The sequence below is a fragment of the Orcinus orca genome, chromosome 3 (genome assembly GCF_937001465.1).
Source record: "Orcinus orca chromosome 3, mOrcOrc1.1, whole genome shotgun sequence".
Taxonomy (NCBI): domain Eukaryota; kingdom Metazoa; phylum Chordata; class Mammalia; order Artiodactyla; family Delphinidae; genus Orcinus; species Orcinus orca.
Genome location: NC_064561.1, coordinates 71,260,915 through 71,281,712, shown reverse-complemented (window position 1 = coordinate 71,281,712; position 20,798 = coordinate 71,260,915). Strand labels below are relative to the sequence as shown.

At 39.0% G+C, this 20,798-nt stretch overlaps 2 protein-coding genes across 4 annotated transcripts in view; both read right to left on the bottom strand.

Annotated features, from left to right (window-relative positions):
- Nucleotides 1-3,307: 3,307 nt before the first annotated feature.
- SPOCK1 (SPARC (osteonectin), cwcv and kazal like domains proteoglycan 1) overlaps nt 3,308-20,798 on the bottom strand; it is a 554,695-nt gene continuing 537,204 nt past the window's right edge. For 2 of the 3 annotated variants that reach the window (XM_004282089.3, XM_049707103.1), the window contains 3 exons: nt 16,368-16,430; nt 7,246-7,383; nt 3,308-6,789 (listed from right to left, as the gene is read on the bottom strand). In XM_004282089.3, coding sequence (XP_004282137.1) covers nt 6,599-6,789; nt 7,246-7,383; nt 16,368-16,430 — 392 coding nt within the window. In that variant the 3' untranslated portion in view covers nt 3,308-6,598. The remainder of the gene's footprint in view (nt 6,790-7,245; nt 7,384-16,367; nt 16,431-20,798) is intronic. The other variant, XM_049707102.1, reaches the window with a different exon arrangement.
- Nucleotides 10,752-20,798, bottom strand: part of LOC125963778 (non-histone chromosomal protein HMG-14) — a 623,855-nt gene continuing 613,808 nt past the window's right edge. Inside the window, exon 2 of the mRNA XM_049707105.1 lies at nt 10,752-12,279. The gene's annotated coding sequence lies outside the window, so the exon portion shown is untranslated. The remainder of the gene's footprint in view (nt 12,280-20,798) is intronic.

Here is a 20,798-nt window from a genome sequence, read left to right as displayed (position 1 = left end):
GTCTATCATTTTGCTTTATCTCTGGCTTTTGAAAGGTTCATATTTGATGAGAAAATTGGACATGGCAGTTACCAAGCACTGGTTTGGAGTTACAGGGTTCTAGAGAAAAGGGTAGGAGTGCTTGGTAATTCTCAGAGTAATTGAAAAGGGTTCCTAGAGGAATAATAATTGAGCTGGTACTCCTTGGCTGTTTTGATAAAGGAACTATCAGGAACACAGGCAGAAGCTTGAGAAGGGTGGAGGTGCTTGGGAAAAAGATTAGAATTTGAGATGTGAGGAATGCAAGGAGACAAAGAGGTGGAAAGGGATCAATTACAAAGGAGTGTATTTGCCAAGCCAAGTAATTTAGATTTGGTCATGACAGTGATGAGAAACCTTGAAAATTTAGTAGGGCAGTGACATGATCAGATTTGCCTTTGAGAATAAATTACTTTGGCAGAAGCAGCATGTAAGATGCATTGGAGCTGGGCAAGAATAAAGCAGGGTCACTGGTTAAAAAATTCCCAAGACAATTGAGAGAGAGGATGGTGGTCAGAACCATGACAGCAGTGGTGAGACAGGGAGGAAGAGATATTTAGAAAGAAGAATTGAAAGAATTCGGTGACTTATTACAGTTTGGGAGTTGGGGAGAGAGGGGTAGATGGTGGTGCTATTCCTGAAGTCAAGGAGTGTATGAGGAGAAGTCTTGAAGAGGAAGCTAATGAATTATTTTGAAATCATACAAGACATGGTGTATCGCTTTCATGATAAAAAGCAAAAGTGAAACATAGAGATGAGGCTGATCAGACCAAGTCCCAGTCCTTTCCTCAGAGGTCACCACTGCTACCAGCTTGGTGTGTGTCCTTTCAGACCTTGTTTTGTGTATTTCCATATTTACTCAGAGAAAGTGGATTGTATAACCTTTTATATATCTAACTTACATATTTCATACTCTGTATCACTTGATTTGTTTCTTCATACAATTGACGTTTTAGAAGCTTTGATAAGTCAGTGCATATGAAATTACTTCATTGTTTTTGACTGCTGCATAGTATTCCAGAGCATAGAGTTGCCCATTGTGCCCACTGATGGATACTTAGTTTTGTATCAAATTTCCTGTTCTAACAAATGATGGTACAATGGCTATACATACATTTTACATATATCTTTGTAAATTAGTGTGATTTTTTTCCTCTAGGAGTAATTACTGAGAAGTGAAATTATTCAGTCCTAGGGTATTTACTCTTACTTATATAGTTATTACCAAACTGCCCTCCAATGGCTGATTGGACTGTACAGTGTGTAAGAGTGTTCCTTGTACTACACTCTCAACAACACTTGACATGATCATGATTTTTTTCTGAGTGAAACTGAGGGATCATTGCTTAATTTGTGTTTCTCTGATCATGAGTGAGGTTAGGCATGGTTTCTTTGCCATCTGTGTGTCTTCCATGGCTCGCTTGTTTTTATCTTTCCCCGTTAGTCTGTTGAATTCTATTTTTCTTATGGATTTGTAGGAGTTAAAAAATTTTATATCCTAATCCTTCATCTGTTTTATGTCCTCATTATCTTCTTTAGTCTCTCGTTTATCTTTTAAATTTGTTCATGACATGCTATTAATTTTGATGGAGGAAAATTTATTAATCTATTCCTTTATGGCTCACATTTGCTAGGAATTGTTTTTAAAGAAGCCTTGCTGACTCCTATTTTCATAGGCATATTCACTCTATATTTCATTCTATCATTTTGATGTTTTAAGGTTTAAAATTGAGGTGGTAATGGGAAATTTGAGTAGAATTATCTAAATGTCAGGTGACTTTTTCAGAATGGAATCAAAACCTGCACTTGAAACACAGACCGGGGCTTCTTCAAGTGGAGGAGTTGGTTGAAATCACTGATGTAGATAAGCTTGTCTAGAGAAAGCATGTAAAATTAAAGAGGAATGGGCCAGGGACACAGATCTGAGGAACACCTGTATGAACAGAACTGGGTGAACAAACGGAAATACAGGAGACCTAAAAGGAATAGCCAGAGAGGTAGGATGAAAATCAGGGAATGATGGATATGAGAAATCAAGAAAGGTGAGCTTTAAACAAGGCTGCAGTAGCTATTGGTGTCAACTATTATATCCATCAACCCATACTGTAACAGTTATTTGTCTTTTTCAAGGAGATAACTTTACAGAGCAGGACCCCCTAGGTCTTATTCACTTTTCTTGATATATTCCTAGCACTGAATATGGTGCCTGCCCATAGTGGCATTCATCCATCCATCATATATTAATCTATATATCTACAAATCTTCTAACTAACCTTAAAGTCTTGTTGAATGAATAAATTTTGAAATCTTCCTCTTTCCTTGAATCAGTTTGTCAAAGCAAATCTGAAAACTGATCCAGAATTTTGAGAGGTGCTGGTACCTTTTTACTCACGCTGTATAACTAAGATTCCTTTGGTCCTGGCCTTTAACGGACAGAGGTGGCTTCCATGAAGACACAACTTGAGGAGACATGTGGGGTTTGACTGTAAATCTGATGACTTAAGAGGAATTTTGGGAGTGTCCACAAATGCCAGCTGCTCTTTAAGGTACCCTGTACCTACCCTGGAGGCTTCATATTGGCCACTGTTCTTCTGACCTTAGTTATTTTGTGGATTTATGAAGCACCTTTCCTTGAACTGTCAATCTGTAAATTGTCTGTAAGATGCAGTCCATTGGGTAAAGAATTAGAATTATTCATAAGATAGTTTCTACCTCAGTTGGTGGTGAAATTACTCACTCAGGGTATAATTAAGTCATAGATACCCTGGCTTTAATGTGGATAAAGGTGGAAAGGAAATAATTCCTGTTGCAATTTGGGTGTTTTCTGATGTTTGACAAGCATCTGGTGTGTTCAGTCATAAACTGAGGACATCTCAGAGTCCCTGTAAAGGAGGTTTTTTTGTTTTTTGTTTTTCCCAAGAGAATTGGAGAATGACTGACTGGGGAGGGAAGGAAGAAGAAGAATTGAAAAAGCTTAAGGTTGCAAACAGGATGACAACAGTGAAACCCGATGGATAAGGACTAAGTAAGAAAGTTGTGGCTTGAGAGAGGAGAACGCGGCAGAAAGAGGGGTCGGGTGAGAAGGTTCTAGGCTGCGGGGGCACAGGGCATGGATGTGCCAGGGTGTGCTGAGAGGGGTCAGGACAGGCTGGAGCACCAGCAGGTTGGCCTCACAGAGGGCCCTGTGTTGGTGATCCCCTTGACCTGCCCATACTCTTCTCCAGAGGTCATGTGTGGACATGGCCTGGCGAGTGCATGTGCAAGCTAACAAAAGACAAACACTCAGATGTTGCAGACAAATTAAAATTTATTGAGACAGACAGAAATGCACCTACTCAGGACTACAGTTAAGCATTTACTATTAACCAAAGAGTCGTGTTCACATTCCAGATAAGTCTATGTGGGAAAGCATTCAGAATTTACTAGGTTGTTCTACTTCGCTAGTTCATCTACAATAGGGACAACAAACTGACACTCAGGATTTGGAGGGCTCTCATTACAATACTACACATTGAACAGAGACAAACATCAGTGACTTTGAGAAAAAGGTATAAAAAGACCAAAACCACCCACTGTAGAAAGGGCTCTTGGATGTTACTGTACAGTGTGGTCAAGGTAAAAACTAAACAAAACTGTAGATGGCATCCCGTGAAGAGGAGAGGGGCAGACCTGGACAGACACGCTGTCATTCACTGCTGGGCATGGGAAAATGGGCATAAAGGAGGAGGACCTGATATAATATCTCGAATTCAGTGTGAAGGTATTCCCATGCCTAGAATGTTCACGGAAACAAAAAGAGAGTAATATGTTAGACAACTAACCATCGTGGAAGAAAATTCTGGGGCTTAACTAAGATGCCAAGGAAATGGCATCAAATAAAAGAACCATTTATGGAATAAGAATATAACTATTTACTAAGGAGGTTCCAAAAATGAGCCAGTGAAGTTTCAACTCCATATCTGTCTCCAACAAGGGAATGACTATCACAGTACTATTTTTTTTAATCAAGATTTTTATGTATACTCCATCACTAGCTAAAGGGCTCCTGCCAAAAAAGAGGAAAGCAAAAATTCTTCTTCTAAGGATGAGGTAACTAAAATATCAAATCTTTACTACTTATGCAAAGTACCTTTAAAAAAATCTAATGCTGTCTTGCCAAAGCGAGGCATGAAAAGTGGCGTTAATGTTGCTCCATTGATTTGGGGTTCCAGTCTTAGGAGGGCTTTTTATTTAATATTTTAATGAATCAAAATACCTTCTCGGAATGTCTCTGAAAATGAGCATCTCATTACCTTCCTGGGAATTGACTAGGGAGCGCTCTTCTCCATCATTAAGTTAATGCTAAGGATCTTTAAGTGCCATCTTAATTTGACACTTGTCATAAGATAATTAGGCAAATTAAAATCAGTGTGGTTCACTCTGTTCCTAGAAGTTTCTCTAAGTGAAATTGATTTGTCGATTTTAATTTGTTCTCTTGTGCATTTTTCCAAGCTCAGAGGAGATAGTAACGACGGTTTTCTTTGATGGTCTAAACTGAGATTTTAAAAATATGTCTCGATTCTTTTATACATTCGATTGTAATTTAGCTGCAATTAAGCACCTGTTTTCTAAATTATCATCTCAGAGTTTTGTTCCAGTGAGAAAAAAACAAAAACTGAAACAGAGGTGAAGGAGTTGAGATCCCAATACAGAGCTTGCCTATGGTCACCCGATACCTAGGGTCCTGGCTGTACTCACTCTATCAGGCCAAATGAGTTTGCCATATCAAGTAAGTTCATGTCCCATCTTAGCCAAGTCCAGGGATAATGCCACTGGGTCTGGCCAATGCAGGGATTGGAAAATACTAGTTTGAGGTGGGCTGGTAAAGTATAAACAAATGGTCAGTTTGGAGCGGGGGCTGGTCAGCTGCTGCTGTAATCATGGTTTGGCTGAGTATATTTTTCGCCTGAGTTTACATGGTCTCCTTGTGGACTAGCTGGAGTGCAGGAAGGGAAGAAAAACAAATGTGGGCAAGAGATCCTTGCTGGCTGGCTGATGAGGGCGTCCATGTGGGTGGAAACCGGGTGGGGCAGGAGCTTAAGGCCCTGTACTGAGCTAAATGGGGCCACTTTGAAGACTACTCTTTGGTACTTGTACGGGGGCCAGCTTGATAGGGGGAGAAATCCTAAAGACTCTAGAGATGATGACCCTACCAAATTTGGAGATAGACTCTAATCATGAGTTAACTTAGGGAAAAGAAACGCAATGGTAAAGGGCTTTCTTCATTAGTACCTTGACACTTGTGTCGGGGAGGGGATAAGGGCAGGACTAGCTCTTGAAAATCTAGCCCTGGCTTCCCACGTGCTGTCGTGGAGTTCTTTCTAGGCTTCCATCTGAGATTCTTTGCAAATGATGAGCGATCAAAAATCTCTAGAGCTTTTATAGCGTCATCATGATGTGTGGCTAGAGAGCGGCAACACTGAAACATGGAGTTAAGAATGCTGAATTTTCTTCTGCTAAGGAACAGCGAGGGACTGTCTTCTCAGAGAGCAGAGGGTATGTGTACATGCCTTAGAAAAAGCCCTTGAGTAGGTAGGAAGGGAGGGGCCTGCCGCAGACAGGACTGCTGCAAGCCCCAGGGGTGCTGGAGCTGAAATGAGAGAGATGGCTTGTGGAGCTGCCCGCGTGGGAGTCGCATGGCTTCTGCGAGGAAAGCAATTTAGGCAGACAGAGGCTTATCCAAATCAAAGAGGCTTCCAATAACTCTGCTGCCGCAGACGGAAGCAGCCTCCTCAGTCTGCAGGCTACAAGTGCCAACTGTTAGTGCAAAAAAGGACTTTGATACACATTTCCTATTCCAGAAATGATGATCCAGGTCTGGACAAGCTGACAAATGTGTAATTGTTTTTCAAATGAGTTTTTAATAGATACCCAAACCCTTTTTTTCGAGAGGTGTGTATAGTCTCTTCTGTACATACTTCCATGTTTATGTACGTACAGAGAGAAGCATCCAGACACCTTTTCTAATAAAGGAGATCAGTTCCCCAAAGGGACTCTTGACTGAATTAAGGCTGTTGTTTGTAGGAAGCCAGATCGAGTAATGTGAAAAACTGATTTGTAATAATAGACACCAGGGGTGGTGGGGGGCAGTGGGAACAAGGTACAGTGCAGTGTGTTTTCCACAACATCTACAGGACACAAGAAAAGCACTTAGACACGGTAAGGCCGGGAACCATGCTGTACTAACCACCAGTGTCGGTGATCGCAAAGGGTCTTTGACGTTTGAGGGTAGGGGCTCCCTGCACTGTCAGAATCCCACATAAATCACATGCTTGTTGCAAAAAACTCACGGGAGGGAAGGAGGCTCTAATTCAGCCAGCCTTCCCCTGTCTAAAAAACAAAACACAACACCCTTTTTCCCACACGCCGTATGCAAAATCAGAACGCTCCGGGAACAAGGAGTTGTCTTCCGAACCTTAGGTTGGGTAGAGAGGGCAACAATGGAGAAGAGGCCATGTGCCGTGGAGTCTTAGATACAAATGCAGGAACAGGAAGTGACTTGCAGTGTTGTGCGAACCTCGTGTCCTCTTCCTCGTGGGAACTACCATATGTACCCGACCTCGTCCTCTTTCTCGTCGCCCTCGTCCTCATCATCCTCCGTCGCTGCCCGGGCGTGCACCCGCAGCTTCCCCACTTTGTCCTTTGGTCCCAGCTCCCATTCATCCTCTAGGTCATCCAGCAGGACCACAGAGCCGCCACTGCCAAAATCCCCTGAAGTTTCCTGCTCCTCTTCTGAAACATTAAGAAGGAAGAAAAGATCTGAGGTTAGGTTCTGCTTATGCCTCACGACTTCCTTAACTGTAGGGCAAAATCATGCAATTTACCTTCTGAACATGAGAGCATCCCTGTCTACCTGGCATGGACCACAAGCTTTATTCTGATATGAGCCCCAGAATTCTTGAGATGTTTCTACCTTTTTGGGAGGTCTATCTGAGTCACTCTTTGCCTGCAACCGTTTCTGACTGTCAAAAACTGTTGTCCAGTTCATTGGCCATAGTGAGCTCCTGGCACTCGGAAAACTAGCTATGCATTATCTCATGTGATTTCAGGGTTACTTTATCTCCATTGTGAACTCACTCACTGTAGACCATAACGACCTCTACAAATTCTTCTGCCCAGATCCTCATCCAGTGAGTACCTCTAAGTCACCAGAGGTCATTGGGGGCTGATGCAGCAGGCCTTACTCACCACAGCTCACAGCACCCTGTTTCCTGGAGCCAGCTAGCTCGTTCCCGTATTTATCCACACACCAGCACTGCCCTGTGCTGCCGTGGCACTGTGTGGCTTTGTAATAGCCCTCCTCATTACACCGAGGTATGAATGCTCCTGGGAGAACGAAAGGTCCAACTTGAATCAGAGAAGTGCACAGATATTCAGAGTTAATGCCCTCAAAAACAGACAAGAGGGCTCACACATCAGACAGGGTATTTACTGCAAAGCCAGCAAGAAAGAATGGCATGCTTGGTTATTACCTAATCAAAATTACAGGGCCCTAGGACTTGCTCAAGGTTAGATAGGATTCCTTCTTGGATGAGTTCTCTTTTTCCCTGTGGTTCTACTCTTATTAATAACTATTTCAGAAGTTTTTCCAGTTTTATTGAAATGTAATTGACATATAATCGACACACAGCACTGGATAAGTTTAAGGTGTATAGCACAATGATTTGACTTATATATTGTGAAATGATTACCACAGTAAATTTAGTTTACATCCATCATCTCATATAGAAAAAAAAAATTTTTTTCCTTGGGAGAAGAACTCTCAGGATTTACTCTTAGCAACTTTCATATCTACCATACAGCAGTGTTAACTATAGATATCATGTTGTATGTTATATCCCAGTAGTTATTTATCTTATAACTGGAAGTTTGTACCTTTGGACCACTTTCATCCAATTTTCCCACTGCCCATACTCTGCCTGTGTTTACCACCAGTCTCAAAGTTTGTTTTTAGATTACACATACAAGTGATCATACAGTATTTTCTTTCTCTGTCTGACTTACTTCACTTAGGATAATGCCCTCAAAGTCCATCCATGTCATCACAATTGGCAGGATTTCCTTTCTTCTGGCTGAATGATGTTCTGTTCATATATATATGTGTGTGTGTGTGTGTGTGTGTGTGTGTGTGTGTGTATGTATACATACATACATACATATACATATATATATATATATATATATATATATATATATATAAACATATATGAACCTCTTTAGCCATTCATCTGTTGATGAACACTTAGGTTGTTTCCACATCTTGGCTAATGTAAATGATGCTGCCATGAATATGGGTGTGCAGATATCTCTTTGACATAGTATATTCATTTCCTTCAGATATATTCCCAGAAGCAGAATTTCTGGATCATATGGTAGTTCTATCTTTAATTTTTTGAGGAACCTCCATACTGTTTTCCATAGGGCTGCACCAATTTATAATCCCAGCAACAGTGCACAAGGGTTCTCCTTTTTCCACATCCTTGCCAACATTTGTTATCCCTTGTCTTTTTCATGATAGCAGTTCTAACAGGCAGGACCTGATATCTTATTGTGGTTTTGATTTGCACTTCCCTGATGATTAGTGAGGCTGAGCACCTTTTCATGTACCTGTTGACCATCTGAATATCTTCTTTGGAAAAAATGTCTATTCAGTTCCTTTGTCCATTTGTCAAATTGAAGTATTTGTGGAATTTTTTGTTTGTTTTGTTTTTGCTATTGAGTTGTATGAGTTCTTTACATATATTGATATTAACCCCTATCTGATATATGGTTTGCAAATATTTCTTCTCATTCCATAGGTTGTCTTTTCGTTTTTTTGATTGTTTTGCTGCACAGAAGCTTTTAAGTTTGATGTGGTCCCACATATTTTTGATCTTGTTGCTTGTGTTTTAGGTGTCATATGCAAAAACTCACTGCCAAGGCCCATGTCAAGAGCTTTTTTCCTATGTGTTTTTCTAGCAGTTTTATTGTTTCCAGTCTTACATTTAGGTCTTTGATCAATTTCAAGTTAATTTTTGTGAGTGGTGTAAGGTAGGGGTCTAGTTTCATTCTTTTACATGTGAATATCCAATTTTCCCAGCACCATTTATTGAAGAGACTGTCTTTTGAATATATTAGTTGATTGTATATGTATGGGTTTATTTCTGGGCTCTCCATTATGTTCTGTTACTCTGTGTGTCTATTTTTATGCCAGTACAACCTTGTTTGTTGACTATAGCTTTATAATACAGCTGGAAATCAGGAAGTGTTCTTCTTTGTTCTTTCTTAGAGTTGCTTTGGCTATTTGGGGGTTTTGTGGTTTCATATAAATTTTAGGATTGTGTTTCTATTTCTGTAAAAATGCTACTGGGATCTTTATAGAAATTGCTTTGAATCTATACATGACTTTGGGTAGTATAGACATTTTAACAATATTAATTCTTCTAATCCATGAATATGGGATTCCTTTCATCAATGTCTTAACAGTTTTCAGCATAGAGATCTTTCACCTCCTTGGTTAAATTGTATCATCTGCAAACAAAGAAAATTTTACATCTTCCTTTCCTTTAATGTGCTGCTAGAGAATTTTTGCATCTATATTCATCTGGGATATTGGCTTGTAGTTTTCTTTTCTTGTAGTGTTTTTTTCTGGCTTTAGTATCAAGGTAATGCTGGCTTCATAAAATGAGTTTGGGAGTGTTCCCTCCTCTGAAGTTTTTTGGGAAGAGTTGGAGAAGGATTGGTGTTAATTCTTCTTTAAATATTTGGTCAGATTCACCAGTGAAGCTATCTGCTCTTGGTCTTTGCTTTCGTGGGAGATTTTTGATTATTGATTCAATCTCCTCACTAGTAACCGGTCTGTTCAGATTTTCTATTCCTTCCTGATTCAATAACATTAATACTTGAGAGAATCATAGGATTTTTTATCCTTTATATGCTTTTAATGAGTGGCACAATTTTTTAAAATATATCTTTGCTTTCCTGGAATAAATACTACTTGGTCATGATATATTGGATTCAATTTTCTGATCCTTTTACCTCTATGTTACTAAGTGATAGAGGCATATAGTTTTGTTTCTTCAATTTCTGTATCCAAGCAACTCATTTGTAAAGTGATTCAGGTATTTTTCTTTTTCTGTACTCCAGATGTTTTGTATAAAATGAGAATGATCTCTTCCATGGATTCACCCATAAAAATATTTTGGGCCTGGTGCCTATTTTAGGAGGTGACAGTAGTATTTTGATTTTGATTTTGATTTAAAATTAATGTTTTTGTTTTTTTTTTAATCCTGTTGGGTCTTCTTTTTCTTCATGACCCATACTCATAGTATCCTTTTCAACTAGGTTTTCGTAATTGCTGTAAGTTGTTTTATAGCAATGGTTTCCAAAGTGTGGGCCCAGGACCAGCAGCTGCATCATCAGTGGCAAACAAACTGCTTGGAAAAGCAAGTTCTTGAGCCCACCTCAAACCTACTGAATTAAAGACTTTGAGAGTGGGGCCCAGCAAACTATGCTTTAATAAACTCTCCAGGTGTTTCTGTAGTTCTCAAACTGTGAAGTTTGAGAACTACAGATTTATGCTATTCATCTATATCTGAGGTTACAGCCCATTTTTAAATTCATGAGACTATTTGAGGCTTTCACATTGTCAAAGTTTTGTCTATTTGATTTCTTTTTGCTTTAGTCTTATCTGTGTTGTCCTTATAGCTTTTGGATTTGAAATTTTAGTTTTATTTGTTTTTCCAGAAATGCATCTGAAGCTATGAATGTTCCTCTAAGTTTCATTTTAGTTGCTTCTCTGTTTTTGGCACATAGTGCTTTCATTTTCATTCAGGTCTAAATCTTTTGTAGTTTTACTTTATTTCATCTTTGACTAATTATTTAAAAAACAAAACTCAGACATATAAGGTTGTGTAACCTCACTTTTTACTTCTGTTTGTATTGTGTTGTAGAGAATATCATCTATGATACTTTTTTGAGGTGTTTAGTTTTAGTTTTCTTTTGTGTAGTCCATGACAAATGTCATGTGTGTTTGAACAGACTGTCTATTCTATGCCTATGTACATATACAGGAATACATATATAAAAATGCTAATGAATAGGAATACATATATAAAATAGGAATACATATATAAAAATGCTAATGAAGTATGTTGTTCATTTCTTCTTTTGTATACTTGAACTGTAAGTTTTCAAGAAGAGGTATATTAGAGTCTCTGATTAGGCTATAGATATGACAACAACTCCTTGCAGCTCTGTTACTTTGTGTGTGTGTTCTTTTTTTAAAATTTTTATTTTATATTGGACTATGGTTGATTTACAATGTTGTGTTAGTTTCAGGTGTACAGCAGAGTGATTCAGTTATTCATATACATGTATCTATTCTTTTTCAAATTCTCTTCCCATTTATGTTATTACAGAATATTGAGCAGTGTTCCCTGTGCTACACAGCAGACCCTTGTTGGTTATCTATTTTAAATGTAGTAGTGTGTACATGTCCATCCCAAACTCCCAGTTTATCCCTCCCCACCTTCACCTTTCCCCTTTGGTAATCATAAGTTTTCCTATGTCTGTGAGTCTGCTTCTGTTCTGTAAATAAGTTCGTTTGTATCATTTTTTTTTGGTTCTGCATATAAGTGATATATGGAAACAATGGAATATTACTCAGCCATTGAAAAGCAACATGGATGGACCTGGAGATTGTCATACTAAGTGAAGTCAGACAGAGAAAGACAAGTATCATATGATATTGCTTTATATGCAGAATCCAAAAAAACCTATACAAATGAACTTATTTGGAAAGCAAACAGACTCACAGAATTAGAGAATGAACTTATGGTTACCAGGGGGAGTGGGGGAGGGATAGACTGGGAGTTTGGGATTGACATGATCATATGGTTTTTTTCCTTCACTTTGTTAGCGTGGTGTATCACACTGAATGATTTGTGGATATTGAAAAATCTTTGTGTCCCTGGGATAAACTCCACTTTACCATGGCATATGATCCTTTTAATGTATTGCTGGATTCAGTTTGCTAGTATTTTGTTGAGGATTTTTGCATCTATGTTCATCAGTGATATTGGCCTGTAATTTTCTTTTTTGTGGTATCTTTGTCTGGTTTTGGTATCTGGGTGACAGTAGCCTCATAGAATGAGTTTGGGAGTGTTCCTTCCTCTGCAATTTTTTGGAAGAGTTTGAGAAGGATGGGTGTTAGCTCTTCTCTAAATGTTTGATAGAATTCACCTGTGAAGCCATCTGGTCCTGGACTTTTGTTTGTTGGGAATTTTTTAATCACACTTTCAATTTCAGTGCTTGTGATTGGTCTGTTCATATTTTCTATTTCTTCCTGGTTCAGTCTTAGAAGGTTCCATTCTTTTTAAGATTTTGTCCATTTCTTCTAGGTTGTCCATTTTAGTGGCATATAATTGCTTGTAGTAGTCTCTTAGGATCCTTTGTATTTCTGTGGTGTCAGTTGTAACTTTTCCATTTCTAATTTTATTGATTTGCATCCTCTCCACTCTTTTCTTGATGAGTCAAAGGGTTTATCCATTTTGTTTATCTTCTCAAAGAACCAGCTTTTAGTGTTATTGATCTTTGCTATTGTTTTCTTTGTTTCTATTTCATTTATTTCTGCTCTGATCTTTATGATTTCTTTCCTTACTACTAACTTTGGGTTTTGTTTGTTCTTCTTTCTCTAGTTGCTTCAGGCGTAAGGTTAGGTTGTTTATTTGGGACTTTTCTTGCTTCCTGCGGTAAGATTGTATTGCTATAAACTTCCCTCTTAGAACTGCTTTTGCATCATCCTGTTTTCATTGTCATTTGTCTCTAGGTATTTTTTGATTTCTTCAGTGATCCATTGGTTGTTTAGACTCCACATGTTTGTGCTTTTTTCCAGTGTTTATCTTATAGTTCATTTCTAATCTCACAGCACTGTGGTCAGAAAAGATGCTTGATATTGACTGCAATTTTCTTAACTTTACTAAGGCTTGCTTTGTGACCCAAGATGTGATCAATCCTGGAGAATGTTCCATGTGCACTTGAAAAGACTGTGTATTCTGCTGCTTTTGGATGGAATGCTGTATAAATAGCATTTAAGGCCTGTGTTTCCTTATTGATTTTCTATCTAGATGATCTGTCCATTGATGAAAGTGGGGTGAAGTCCCCCACTATTATTGTGTCACTGTCAATTTCTCCTTTTATGTCTGTTAGTATTTGCCTTATATATTGAGTGCTCCTATGCTGGTTACATCTATAGTTACAATTGTTATAATGTTACATTTTGTTTTAAAGTTATGGGTATACCAATTGATGACATAACAACATAGTAAATGTAACATTTCAGCAAGATAATAATACCTCTTTCTCTTATAATAATACCTCTTTCTCTTATAATAATACCTCTTTCTCTTAAGAATTGAAAACAAAGTATTTGCTCTTGTCAGATTTTCTCAGTCTCTGTCTCATAATAAATGAGTTTGGCCCAGTCACATTTATGGTGATTACAGATATGCGTGTTTTTATATCTACCACTGTATTTTGTGTTTGCTGTCTTCCCCCTTTCCTGCTTTCTGTTGAAATGATCAAGTTTTCTTTATTCTTTTTCCAATATTTTTACTATTACCTTACAATAGGCACTGAGAATCACATTTTTCTTAATAAAATCTTAAGTTAATCTATATTTTCTTTTATTCCTGAATAAACCAGACACATTTTTATCACATTTTTCTCACTGACCCCCCCAACAGTCTGAAATTTTAATTCTACCTTGATATCAAAACATTTTTATAGTTCATATTTGTTTAGTTTTAGCAGCATGCCTTATTTCTTTTCCACATTGTATCTCAGTAATTCCTCCTGGTATTGTCTTCTGCATATTAAAACCTTTAGTAAGTCTACGGTTAGTAAGCTTACTGAATCTGTGGTTTGAGAATATGTCTGTCATCACACTTGGATGATCACTGAGATAAATTTAACATCCTAGGTTCAAAGTGATTTCCTCTCAGCACACTGAAGATAATATTTTCTCTTCTTAACACTCAACTGTAGGTACTATTTATGACAGTTTTTCGTTTTCATTTTTCTTAGGGGGCATGTGTGTGTGTGTGTGTTTGATGATTGTGTGCTCATCTACTGTGGGACAATTCTCAGTGTAACCTGAGTAGTAACATTAATCAGCCATGTGAAGATGGAGGTTTCTGCTTACCACTGGCTTCTACTGCCTAATTTTATTTGTGATTTCTTGAGAGTGACTGTGTTTTTAAATTGACCTTTTATTTTATTTCATAGAACAGATCTGGAAAGAAGAGTGGCATGGCAGACAGTAACCTCAGATCCAGCTGATTCTAGCATCTGCTCACCAAGCTATTCCAAGATGACCACGTTCTCAAAGATCACAGCTAGGAAGTTGCCCCCAGAAAAATCCCTCCTAAGTGACAGGTAAGTCTGCTGGTGCTGCAGTTAGAAGTAGTGCCCATACTCTTAGTTGCTCAGCCAGTGCACAGCACCCCTGGTCTTCAGGGAACAGAAGGAAGGACAAAAAGAAAAAAGCAGATGCTTTCTTTTGAGAACAAGTAGAAAGGTGAGGAAATGCTGATCCTCCTCCTTGAGCTGCAGTTGGAAAACAAGAGCAGTTAATAGATGCCCCCCTGCAAAAAAATATATATCCTGGCTTGAGGCCCCAGGTTGGTAGGAAGCAGGTGCTGCTCTATATCTATAAGGTAATAGAATTACCGTTTTTTTCTAAGTAGGCAGTAATTATAACTGACTGTAATTTGTTATTGCTTGTCTCTGCTAGGAATCTGAATGCCCCGGAATACACATGTGTTATATTAGGAGATTTCCCCCTGCAAAAAATAATCTGTAAGCAGATAAATGGTATATTTATGAGTCAGCTGGAATAATATCCCTATGTGGGGAGATGTGGTAAAGTGAGCTTTAAAACTAGGTGGGGTTCACAGTAGGAAAAAGATAGGCCTTTCATTCCTGTGAACTGGGGAAAATAAAAGATGAGACATTTTATCTGAGGCCACATACTTTAAAAATATCTCATTATCAATGAAGCAGTAAGAAGATATCCATGCATCCAGAAATAGCACTCTCTATTAGTTCTCTTAAGCACATCACTCAAACCCAAAATAACCTCGCACATGGAAGAATCAGATCATTGAGCACAAGTCCTTGCACTGGAGGAAAGCCCAATGGAAGAGAGATCCAGAAAGATGCTTTTATGTCTTCAACACTGGGGAAGAACCTACACTCAGGTCCAGATCACAACGACTTTGGAGTTCTTGGTGAGCTGAAAAGGGTGTTATCAGAAGTGGGAAGTCTAAGGCCAGCCAGTGAAATAAGTAATTTTCAAAAGTAGAAGGAAGGAGATAAGATGCACTTTGAGTGGCACAAACATCAGATGAAGAGAAATGGCCAGAGTTCACAGACCAATCTGCAAAAAATTTGCCCGTTTCCTTCAAGAAAATAGATAAATGGCAGGCTGTTTAGGGGGTGAACCTGCTTCTGAATGTTTAACAAGAATAATTCGTGTTGTAGCTGTCAGCTCCCTTTTTAAAAAGCAAGGGAAGCAGTGCAGGCTCTTTTTTGGGCAAACAAATGAGGTGTCTCTGATGTCTCAGCAATGGCCTGGTCTGCGTGCTGCAGAAAGGAGGGTATGGAGCTAAAGGGAACCTTCAACAGCCAGCATTTGTTACCTTGGCCACAGATTTGCATGTCAGGGAAAAAACACACCCGCACAACCCACTTGCTTCCACCTCAACATTTGGACAAAAGATAAGAGGAGAAACGTAGAGACAGGGTCCAGTGATCATGCACATGAAACAGGAATGTGTTTAAGTGCACTCGAGTCCTTGGACCCTGTCTGATAAATTTAGAAGGGACTCAGCTCATCGTCCTCCTTGAATGGACAACTTGATCTGCAGAATGTAGGAAATTCTATATAGATCTTATCATTTTAACTTGGAAGGAACCCTTGAGAGCTCCGTTTAATGGCCATACCTGAAAGAAGGAAAAGCCAAGATCAGGGAGGGGTTAGCTTGATTTCAGCCCGGTGACCTGCCCACTGGTCATGGGCTGACCTTTGACGTCTCCTCCCGCTGATGGAGCGTGCAGCGTTTCTCAGCCAGCTAACTGAGCCTCAGAGTATGTCCTGTGGACTACCGCCTAGTACCAGCTTCCTGGAAGAGCCCTGTCTCGGGTAATACGAGGCAGTTCTTTCACAAAACACTGGTCCCTAATTGAATAACCATGGCTGTGCTCAATATTACAAGAGACACGGATGGTTTAATTAGTTGTTTAAATGAGTGGCAAGAAATGGTGCTTACCCAACAGGCTTTTCCCCTTGTTCAACTTCTGAATCCTGTTCATTTCATTCTGGCAAGGGAGACCTAAAAATAATTTATGCAAGTCAGTTTCCAGATGGTAAGGGATATGGTAAGGGATATGACTGCTAGTGACTGCTTTCACTCTTGACACGAAATGGAGACAAGGACACACCTGGGAGTGGAATTACTTCATCTGCTATGCAGCAAAACAAATTCAGGCCATTAGTGGCACTAATTTTAAAAAAACAACATTTTATACCACTAGGTACTTAAAATAGTACTTGGGGGCTACTTGCACTGTATCGGAATCTTTCTTCCCACCAACCATTCAAGCAAATGCCAAGTGTCTAGTCAGTGATTTCATTATTTACTTCCTTATAGAAAGAAAAAAAGTCTCTTATCAGCCAAGACTTCTATGAGCTGAGAACCAGGATAAAAGGTTACTAGTGGGTACGTGTGTTGAATCCACAGACTGGGACAAATACTTAATCTACCTCAGGTCTTACTGCAGGATAGAAAGACGATTAGAATGGCTACCTCCGACCTCATGGCTCACTACCCCAGGAAAGTAAAACACAGGCCTCAAGGGACAACTATGAAGATACAGAAGAGATCTAGAGGGACAGAAGGGTGACACCTTAACTCTGGGCTTTGCCACCTCCTAGGTAAGTACTTTGGGCCTGTCTCTTTCTCCCTCTCAGCCTCCAAGTCTTCAGTGATAAAACGTGTTATTACAAATGAGCTCAAAACTGTCCATTCTCAAGTGAAGGGCTGATACAGTGGGAGCCACATGGTTAAAGTAGGGCATATGAAAGTGTGTGGTACCCTTTTTGACTTCTACTCCAAGCAAAAAGAAAGGCGACCTCACTAATCTTAATTTTACTATGACCGGCCTTTGCAGATGCTGTGGCTCTGCTATTTGCTCATGGTTCTCCAGCAAAGACCATGACATTTGGATTCTCAGAGCACGTACCCTACCTCTGTAAGTACAAGTGTGGAGTCTGCAGAAGGTACCTGAGTGCCTATTTACATCTGTTACCCTTCGGATTTCACAATGCCACCTGGTCTTGCTTCTCATTCCTTGAGAGAAACTATCAAGTACATGTTTTTGACTTCTGGGTTTAAGATGATTTCGGAGTACAGGAGAAAGATACCGCCTGAAACCAACAAAAAAGAGACCAAACTCCATCTTTCTTTGATGATTAAAAGTAGCATCTAGGGCTTCCCTGGTGGCGCAGTGGTTGAGAGTCCACCTGCTGATGCAGGGGACACGGGTTCGTGCCCCGGTCTGGGAAGATCCCACATGCCACAGAGCGGCTAGGCCCGTGAGCCATGGCCGCTGAGCCTGCGCGTCCGGAGCCTGTGGTCCGCAACGGGAGAGGCCACAACAGTGAGAGGCCCACGTACCGCAAAAAAAAAAAAAAAAAAAAAAGTAGCATCTATAGCAAATAATGAACATTCACTGAATTCTCAGAATGCACCAGCTAATGTTTTAGAATTTTCTAATTAATTTAATCTTTACAGTCACCATATGAGGTAGGTACAAATGGAAATGCTCATCTCCCTATGAAGAAATACAGAGAAAAAAATCTTTAGGCATTTAGAAGACTGCTCCTGAAGGAGCATCACAATCATAAACACTCTGCCAGTTTACCAGGAAGCAAGTTTCTAATTGTCAGGCCCCTTTCTCAAACTGTCTTTAAAAAACTCTACTTATAAGTAAAAATGAATCAAGACTGAGACCTACTAAAAATGCTGCAAGAAAAAGAGAGGAACGAACAAGAACAAACTTCAGATGAAAAATATGTAACAGAAAATGTATGCTGCTGGGAAGAAAATATTTACCAAAGATTCTAATGAAAAAAGACCGTCTACAAGTATTTTAATGCACAGGTACAAAAGCTCAAGGATATAAATAACATAAAGAGGAAAATTAAGCCGTTAAAGAAAGGAAGGCTATATCTGAAGCAACAAAACTGATGTGAAACGTCCATGTGACTGATGAGAAGAGACTAAACACGTGGGACAAAAAAGTTTTAATTCTAGAGCTCAAAAGAGCATAACATGTCTCAGGAAAAAGTGATTGATATAGCCTGAGCAAAACTAAAACATGTCCAAGGAAGTTCATAGCCGTGAAAGGTAAAGAATCCTTTTGGCTTCCAGGCAAAATGATTACATCACCACCAAAAGGGAGAAAAATTAGTAGGGGTTCACTCTTTCATTAACTACATCCAGGGCTAGGAGAATAACGTTAAAGTATCAAGAGAGCAAACTATGATTCCAGGAAGTTTATACTTAGCATCTTTGCTTCTGTATAAAGGAAATTTATATATTTTCAAACATTCAAAGACTAATTCCCATGAGAACTTCTGAAAAAACTTCTAAAACTTGGCAATAAAGAAAAGAATGATCTCAGTCAGCACGAAGAGTTTAAAAGTGCTCTTTCAAAGCTTTATTGGGCCAAAGAGGTACCCAGATCCTTAATTGTAGAATATCTACAAATTAACCATAATAAAAATACAAACTATGAATACCTATGGCCCATAGCTAAAGGAGTGCTTTGGAGGAAAACTTTACCCTCAAGTACATACATTAAAAATATAGGAAATAATAAAGAAAGGTGAGGGTAAATAGAACTCCCAAAGTTGGTTCTGGGTCAGGAAAGGAGGTGGTAGGAACTTTATCAAAAAAATAAAGGAACTAACTTAAGAAAATGGGAGAAGTACACAAAATAAGAAACAAAGAACGACAACAAATTATTTTGCTCAACTCCTCCTAGATGCCATTCTTTTCCATAGGTGGGTCCTGGCTCCCTCCCACAGTTGCTGAAAGGGCAGCCTATCTGGAGACATCGCATGTGGCCAGGGGCTCAGCTGTGTCTCGTGGTTAAGGCAGTTACTTCCCTCTCGGGGCCCTGGCATTACCCCTCCAGGTGAAGTATTAGCAATGAGGCTTCGCTTCATTCAGCCTCAACCTGGAGCTAAAGCCACATGAATTTGTATGAACTCAAGCCCAAAGCTATCATTAAGCTTAACGCTGGACCACCACAAGCATTCCTATTGAAGTAAAAAGCATGGCTATTATGTAACATCGATTTGGAAGAACTAGCTGATGTGATTAGAAAGAAATGAGGTACAAAAATTGAAAAGAGAAAAAACTATCACTATTTGCAGATAACATGGGTACACACCTGAAAAATTCAAGGAAACCAACCAGAATAACCATCATAAATAAAGTGAGGATTTAGTATGGTGGCCGGGAACAAATTTAATAGTGAAGCAATCACCAGTGAGGAAATATAATGGGAAAAAATGGATTTTGTCTATACTGGCAACAACAGTAAACACAAGGGAAGTATAACATCTGTGAAAACAAAACCTGTAGCTTGCTGGTTAACAGACAAACCCTGTTCTAGGATAAAAGGGTTCATTATATAGCTGTCAACTCTCTAGATTAATTTTGCCTAATTCTAAAAAAAATACAAGTTTTTTTTAATTGAATGAACTGATTATAAAATTCAAAGAGTTCAAATATATAGGACATATAACGATATTCTAAAAAAAGATTAATGGTAGGAGAGAGTGGTCCACTAAATAATAAAACATGTCAATTAGTAGGACAGAGCACCCAGGAATAGACAGATATACATAGAGCATATAGGAGTTTTATATATGATAGAGGAAGCATTTCAAACTAGTGGGAGAAAGATGGGTTAGTCAATTAATGACAAATGGGCAAGTGGACAACCATCTCAAGGGATCGGGACTGGGACTCTACTTGACTGCACACACACAAAAAACTAAAGTGATAAAATATTTCAGTAAACAAACAAAACCCCACAAAGGTACTAAAGAAAACAAGAGAATTGCTTTACTATCTCACAGTGGGAAATGCCTTTCTAAGCTTAACGTAAGCCTTATGGCTTCTAAGAAGCCCCAAAATAAAAGACGGAGAAATTTAACTATCTTAAAATTTTAAATTTCACCCTAGCGAAAACGCACATAGTCAAATTTGGGGAAAAAAAACTATTTGCAATACCTATGATGAGACCAATTCTAATGTCTTAGTATATAGAGAGAGTTCCTACTGAAACCAAACAGAAACACCTAAGAACCTAATCTGAAGAAAATGTACAAAGAACAAAGACATGAAGGATCTTACACTGACTTTGGGAATTATGTAGCAAAGGTTTCTACGCCCATCTTACAGATGGAAAAGCTGAGGCACAACAGTTAAAAGATTTTCCTAAAAGGAGGAGTGGAATAACACACTCCTTAATTATGCTCCTGGGTTTTCCCTACCATGCTGAAAGTGGAGGTCAATGAGGAGAAAAGAGCGTTTGCTTTAGCTGTGCCTTTCTGCTTGCTGATCCTTGTCTATCTCCCCAGGACATGATAGGGGGCCCTTCCCTGCACAGCATGGTGGCCCTGC